The sequence below is a fragment of the Alosa pseudoharengus genome, unplaced genomic scaffold (assembly GCF_046254945.1).
Source record: "Alosa pseudoharengus isolate Yale_2024_CS ecotype anadromous, Long Island Sound unplaced genomic scaffold, YU_APseudo_1.1 YU_APseudo_1.1_scf_23, whole genome shotgun sequence".
NCBI classification, from domain to species: domain Eukaryota; kingdom Metazoa; phylum Chordata; class Actinopteri; order Clupeiformes; family Clupeidae; genus Alosa; species Alosa pseudoharengus.
In genome coordinates this window covers 6,283,240-6,290,739 of record NW_027468685.1, presented here as the reverse complement: position 1 = coordinate 6,290,739, position 7,500 = coordinate 6,283,240, and the positions used below count along the sequence as shown (strand labels likewise).

General features: G+C 43.6%; 1 protein-coding gene across 1 annotated transcript in view; it reads right to left on the bottom strand.

Annotated features, from left to right (window-relative positions):
• The window catches only part of col16a1 (collagen, type XVI, alpha 1), an 80,250-nt gene that overhangs the window by 3,219 nt on the left and 69,531 nt on the right, over positions 1-7,500 (bottom strand). The window contains exons 26-31 of the mRNA XM_076301584.1: positions 6,951-7,001; positions 5,895-5,978; positions 4,154-4,189; positions 3,014-3,121; positions 2,514-2,636; positions 1-6 (exon numbers count right to left, since the gene is read on the bottom strand). The exon at positions 1-6 is cut by the window's left edge and continues 48 nt beyond it. Of these exons, the coding sequence (XP_076157699.1) occupies positions 1-6; positions 2,514-2,636; positions 3,014-3,121; positions 4,154-4,189; positions 5,895-5,978; positions 6,951-7,001 (408 nt within the window). The remainder of the gene's footprint in view (positions 7-2,513; positions 2,637-3,013; positions 3,122-4,153; positions 4,190-5,894; positions 5,979-6,950; positions 7,002-7,500) is intronic.

Here is a 7,500-nt window from a genome sequence, read left to right as displayed (position 1 = left end):
CTGACCCTAGAGACGGGAGACCAACACAATGAGTCAAAGAGTGAGCAGCATCTTAAAACCCCCAACTCAACTTCACAGAGTCATGACATTATGGAAGGGCATTTGGAGACATCGGACAGCACAGAGTCTGTTAATCCATATGAGACGCACTTGCACCATTAAACAGCTCATTCAGTCTATCCAGGCCGTCAGTGGTCTAGGCATCGCTTCTGTAATGAGCCATATGTGGACTTCCCAACACTGAACACATTAGTCACAGATTGGCCAGCACAGGGCCATTTCATTAGGAGATGACCATACGTACTGTATGGCTTCATTGCATTGGCAGTGAGACACATACACACATACACGCACACACACGCACACACACACACGCACACACACGCACACACACACACACACACACACGCACACACACACACACACACACGCACACACACACACACATACACGTGCGCACACACACACACGCACACACATACACACACACACACATACACACACGCACACACACACACGCACACACATACACACACACACACACACACTCATTGCTTCATTGTATTGCCTGCAAATGCTAAACCACGCCACACACATCTCAGCAATATGTGTCAAGTCAGCTGATGTCAGTTCAATGGCCCAACCCATTACACAGCTTATTTAGCATCCCCCACCCCCCAGCCCCCTTCTAATCTTTGCATTGCAGGCAAAAAAGTTCCGAGCCCAGCCCATATGGTTTTCCCCATGACCCCATTTGCCTGGACAGTGCAATCTGAACAGAGGCCCTACAGACCACACATATCAGCGGCGGCTGCATAATGCACATGGACACTGATTCGCATGTGTTCAGTCTAGTTCAAATACTCATTAAAAACACTACAGCTCTATATAATCCATGCATTCATTGAAAGATCCTCAAAACACCTACCCTGGAAATCCAGAGTTCTCGCGAGAGCACAATGGAATTGTCTCTGCGAGACACTCTGGCAATGAGCAATGATGCACATTACTTTTACCCCTTGCATCCCGTGAAACCAATCAAATCGTCTCTGATATAGACGGGCCAGAGGCGAGCTAAACTGATGACGACAGCACTGCAACGTTGGAGGTCAGTACACATTGATCGTAGTGTCATTCAATTGCGTCGAAGTCCGGAATCATTCTGAGTAAACATTGGTCTAGTGTTATTCAATTGTGTGCAGTGAGATTTTCAAATGCATGCTTGGTGCCGCCCCTCGAGTTGGGCCATTACATTGTTCGTGGCCAGACCCTTAATCTTTCTAGATTACCAGGGTCTGGATTTTCCAGGCTACAAAACACACTTGTCTCATTTCATTCATGCATAACCTTCTGCTGTCTTCACGAGCCTCACCTGAGCTCTACCTGTGTGTTGTGTGTTGTGTGGGCTTTTTCAGTTTTTACAGGGTAATACAGCCTCTCAGTGCATGGCAGTACATCAAAGCAGAGTTCACGCCACCCAATTCAAAATTGTGTACATTCATGTATGAGATAAAAAAAACATATGTTTAATTAAATGCATTAAGTTTGAATGTCACTGACTGAGTTTGTTTGACACTAAAATTATCATCACGCCTTTATTTTATCCCTGTGATTCACATCAAGCCAAGCTAGATTAAATATCCCTGATGTTTTTATTTAAACTATTGGCAATAGTGTCTCTCCATAAGACTCATCCACGGTTTCAAAATAGTAAACTATGCATGAAAATGTAAAAACATCTGAAATATTTATTTCATTGTTCATTATTTATAACAGAATGAAAAACCACCAGACTATATCCAAAGGGTATCTCAGAGCATGGTGGATTCATGTCAAACACAGCAGCCACATTATTATTATTATATGTTACACAATGTTATTATTATATTACACAATATTATTAATGTATTGCCTTATCCCTTATAACCACCACATCAGATTGTTGTAGAAAGCCTTCATACACACACACGAGCAAACACACAACACATGTATCCATGCACACACACACAAACACACAGACACACACACACACAGACACACACACAAACACACACACACACACACACACACACAAACACACACACACACAAACACACACACACACAAACATACACACACACAAACATATACACACACACACACACACACAAACACACACACACACACAAACACACACACACACAAACACACACACACACACACACACACACACACAAACACACACACACACAATCACACACACACACAAACATACACACACACAAACATATACACACACACACACACACAAACACACACACACACAAACACACACACACACAAACATACACACACACAAACATATACACACACACACACAAACATACAGTACATGCACACACACACACACACACATATACACACACACACACAAACACACACACACACACACACACACACACACACACACACACCCACACACAAACACACACACACACACACACACACACACACACACACACACACACACTTACGTGTTTCCCTGGTTTGCCCACTCCAGCTACTCCTGGTTCCCCCCTCTCCCCTTTGGCTCCGGGTACGCCCACCACATCCGTCAGCCCCTCAGGGAGTGATGGACAGCTGTCACAAGCGTCTCCCTGGCAACAGGTCATCAAAGAGTTCAAACATGAATGCAACATTCAACTCTTGCACGCTGGAACTTCAAGGTCACAAGAGACTACAACAGTTGTGGCTGATGTAAAACATTGTAAAATACAGTTTATTGTCCAACTTTAAAAATATTTTACATTTACCGTATTTTCCGGACTATAAGTCACACTTTTTTTTCATAGTTTGGCTGGTCCTGCGACTCAGGTGCAACATATATATATTTATATATTATATATTTATATATGTTTTTTTCCTCTTCATGACACATTTTTTCACTGGTGCGACTTATAGTCTGGAAAATACGGTACATATGATATATTGACATAACTATGACATGCTGCTGGCTGACAGTAGGTGCACCCACCTTCTCTCCTTTAATGCCAGCCACGCCATCTCGCCCAGAGTCTCCCGGCAGTCCTGGCACACCGGGACTGCCATTGGTGCCCGGGTCTCCCTGCAACCCCTGGTCACCCTATGGAACGCAACCAGGGTCCTCATTACAGAAGCGTCCTAACTCTGAAATCCTCTCATATCTCAGTTTAGAATGACATTTAGGATTTTTGGTATTAATGAAACATGTCTCCAAACTACATTTAGGAATAGGAATTTAGCTATTACAGAACCATCTTATCTAATCAATTCATACAGTAATTTCCTGTGTATTAGCTGCATTGTGTATAAACCGCAGGACAGTGTTTTATGCAAGTAAAAAAAAAATATTAATACCATATCGTCCCCTTAGAATTATAGGGTTCTATCTACGTTCTGAGTAGTTCTGAGATATTGAGCTTCAAAGTCTTAGAATTCCATAGACTTATACTGATAAGTGGAACAAACTTCTTCAGATATAATGTCCAAAAATGTATACAACTACAAGAAACACCTCACCTCATCTTCTTAAGGTGTCACAGAATAAGATTATGTAAATAACTCAATTTTGACAAAAATGTCAGATAGAACCTTATAATTCTAAGGGGACGATATTAACTGCCTCTGTGTCTTAACCTCATAGCTGAAGAAATTTTGCAAAATCAATGTATAAACATTGGCTATAATAGTTGGGAAATTACGGTACATTTTTATTATGTGTGAGGAAAATGCACAAACATGTCTGACTGAAATAGAGACACAAAGTTTGTAAAATGCACAGCATAACTGTTGGGGAGCATCAGGAGTGATGTGTGTGTTTGTCTGGCGGGATGGCCCAGTTGCCATGACACTGGGTGGAGAGTTGTAGCATGTGCCAAAGGGAGAAGCTCTCACGCCCTTTCTGATGTGCAGCACTGGCAAAACACTGCACACTGTGAGCGCCCTTCTAGTTGATGTATTCAGAGATATATTACCATAATGCTGTAAGCCCTCAGAGATTTATTACTGTAATGCTGCAGGCTAGGGTTAGGGTTAGGAGCAGTGTGGGGAAAAAAAAAACAAAAGAGTTACGGCTCCTTTAACATATTCCATATAGCCCCTTAATGGCTTTAAAGGGTCTCTACGCCATGCTCACCTTCTCGCCTTTAGATCCTGCCAGCCCAGGTGGACCCTGAGGACAGAAAGAGGACATGAGACCTTTACTGCTCGTCTGAGGAAGGGCTTGCCTCGAAACGTCACATCATTAAAGGAACCCCCCTAACTCGAGGTTGCCAACCCAGATGCCGAAACACTACTGACTTCGTGATTAGTAGTTAGGTGGAGGGTGGCGCATCAGGCCAAAACACAACATGACATGACAAAACAAAACATCAACATCAGTTGAGGGCTGCAACTTCACTTTTTAAATGACAATATCTTGGCCGGACTACTGTTGTCAGTGATATAAGTATTTGAAATGAACATGATTTCTTAATGTCTAGTGACTTATCAGGGCCATTTTATGATTAATAGAAATACATTTCTTACACACGGTTCCTTTAAGTGTTTGCTAGGGAGCTATGTCTGGTGTGCAAACTTTATCGTTATTGTGGTGACTTGTGCTTTTGTCCAGCAGTCCAAAACGTACTTGCACCCCAAAGCTCCTTTTCGCCCCGGCTGTGTGTGTGTGTGTCCTGTTTGTACACACACCATTATCACACCCCATTTCAGACTTCGGTTCACAGAGAGAGGGGGGAGATGAGCTCGTAAGCCTGCGGCTCTGCATCACTGCTTCACCAAAGGCGATACTTCAGCAAACTGCTCTGCTTTGCATGAACATTGCAACAACCACTTGAACTGGAGCTTCCGGCACTTTCCGAGTGTCGAAGTGAACTTAATCTGGGCGTTTTGAACTGAAGCTATTTATTTCATCATGTTCAAGAGGAATTATTTCATGTTTCTTAAAAGGAAGCTTATTGAAATAATGTACCAGCTTAACCTTCTCACCCAGGCACAAAGACATTCCAAGACAATGTTATGTCTCAGCCTGAGGTTGTTTTCACACACACACACACACACACACACACACACACACATACACACACACACACACACACATAAAACAAATTACAAAAACGACTGCAGACTTGCATTAATTTCCTGAAGATTACATCAGCTAAGAAGCTCTCTTAAGGTAACAACCTTCCTTTTATTAGAAACTTCAAACAGGTTTACTGTGGATCTGGCTCACTCTAAACGGATAGCTATCCCATGAGATGTATAATGCTCGAGCACTAATGACCTTCCCCACTGATAATGTGATGTATCATTGTTTATTTGCACTTTGTGTATTGCTCCAGTTCATTAGGATTTACTGTTAGTTCATTTCCTTGTGTGTCCTTCAATGTTAAAAGCATAGTCATTACCACCATGATATTCCAGATAAGAAAAGATGGTGGCACGTGGCCTTTGGTTTGATAGATGTTTTTTTTTTAAATATGGTACTACAGCCGAGCAATGGAACCCTTGGTCTACCAGTTTGCCCTCATCTGTTTGCCCTCTGTTTTCCTATTTGCCCCAGTAAACCTGTTTGCCCCCAGTATACCTGTTTGCCCTAGCCCTCACCTGTTGGCCCCCAGTACACCTGTTTGCCCCCAGTATACCTGTTTGCCCTAGCCCTCACCTGTTTGCCCCCAGTACACCTGTTTGCCCCCAGTATACCTGTTTGCCCTGGTCTTTACTTGTTTGCCCCCAGTACACCTGTTTGCCCTGGCCCTCACCTGTTTGCCTCCAGTACACCTGTTTGCCCCCAGTACACCTGTTTGCCCTGGCCCTCAGCTGTTTGCCCTGGCCCTCACCCGTTTGCCCCCAGTATACCTGTTCGCTCAGGTCCTCACCTGTTTGCCCTCGGTACCGGCCACCTTGATGGTGGAGTGACTCCCCACCTCAGAGGGGGATGAGCAGACACCACATGAATCACCCTGAAAGAGAGAAAGAGAGAGAGAGAGAGAGAGAGAGAGAGAAGAGAGAGAGAGAAAGAGAAAGAGAGAGAGAGAGAGAGAGAGAGAAGAGAGAGAGAGAAAGAGAAAGAGAGAGAGAGAGAGAGACAGGGTAAGTGAGTCGTACTTTCTCAGACAGTTTCACCATGAAAAAAACAATTTTAAAATCCCAACCACAAGCTGAGAGAGAGAAAGGCGGAGAGAGAGAGAGAGAGAGAGAGAGAGAGAGAGAGAGAGAGAGAGAGAGAGAGAGAGAGAGAGAGAGAGAGAGTACAGACTCAGTGAACATAGCCTGGCAATAGAAGTGGGAAGGCACAGACAAACATGGCTGCCGAAAGACACTAGACTGTGCCACCACTGTGACCTAAACACAGTAGAGACAGAGATACACTTCCTGACACAGTGCACAAAATATGTTAACATTAGGAGAACTTATTTTGAAAAGATGACAAATGTCCCCCCTGAATTACTGCAAGCGAGCGATGAGGAGAGGCTTTCATTCCTCACTGGAGAGAAAGAGAAATGCCTCCTTCTTGCCGCTCAATACGTATATTCCTGCCATAATGAAAGGACCTGCTGATGTGAAACTTACACTACCTAAATATGAACATACACTCATACATACACACAGACACACACACGAACACATGCCCACACAAGCATGCAGACACACACACACACACACCCTTCTCCATTGCCATAGTTCATAATTCATGTTTGTGTACAATTATCATTATTCTGTTTTATTTGTGATTTGTGTGTTTCCCCCTCTTCCCCTCCCCATTTGATGTATTTGACCCAAATGCTTTGGCAATACTGTACAACGTTATGGTCATGCTAATAAAGCTCCTTTTGAATTTGAATTTAAATTGAGAGAGAGAGAGAGAGGGAGAGAGAGAGAGAGAGAGAGAGAGAGAGAGAGAGAGAGAGAGAGAGAGAGAGAGAGACAAACACCTTATCGCCTTTGGGTCCTGGAGTGCCAAAGCCCGGTATCCCAGCATCTCCCTGGAAAGGACAGGAATAAAAGACTTGGATCAACTTTGGCATGTGTGAGCACTGCGTCTGCTACCTCAGCACACACTGTACACAGCGTCTCGTCCTGCTGTTACCCGTCTGACTACACTGGGTGTCTCTAGACACAGCAACACTGAGAAAACATTTTTTTTTGTCAGATCAAGACTCAAAACACATTCTCAGGTTCCACTAAAATACCAAACAGGTCCTGTCAGGAGACCAACAAAAAAAAAAAAAACACACAATGTGGTTTTCACACAGAAAAGACAACAATACCCTAAAACCTTTGCAGTTAGAGTATCTACGCAAAACTGTACAATCCAAAAAGTCTGCTGCTACTTTAACACTGAAACACAAACATCAGATCCAGCAGTTTCCATCCAACTCTAGGTGAACTGGGCTCAATCAGGTCCCAACTCTACAGGTGAACTGGTCCCAACTCTACAGGTGAACTGGTCCCAGTCAGGTCCCAACTCTACAGGTGAACTGG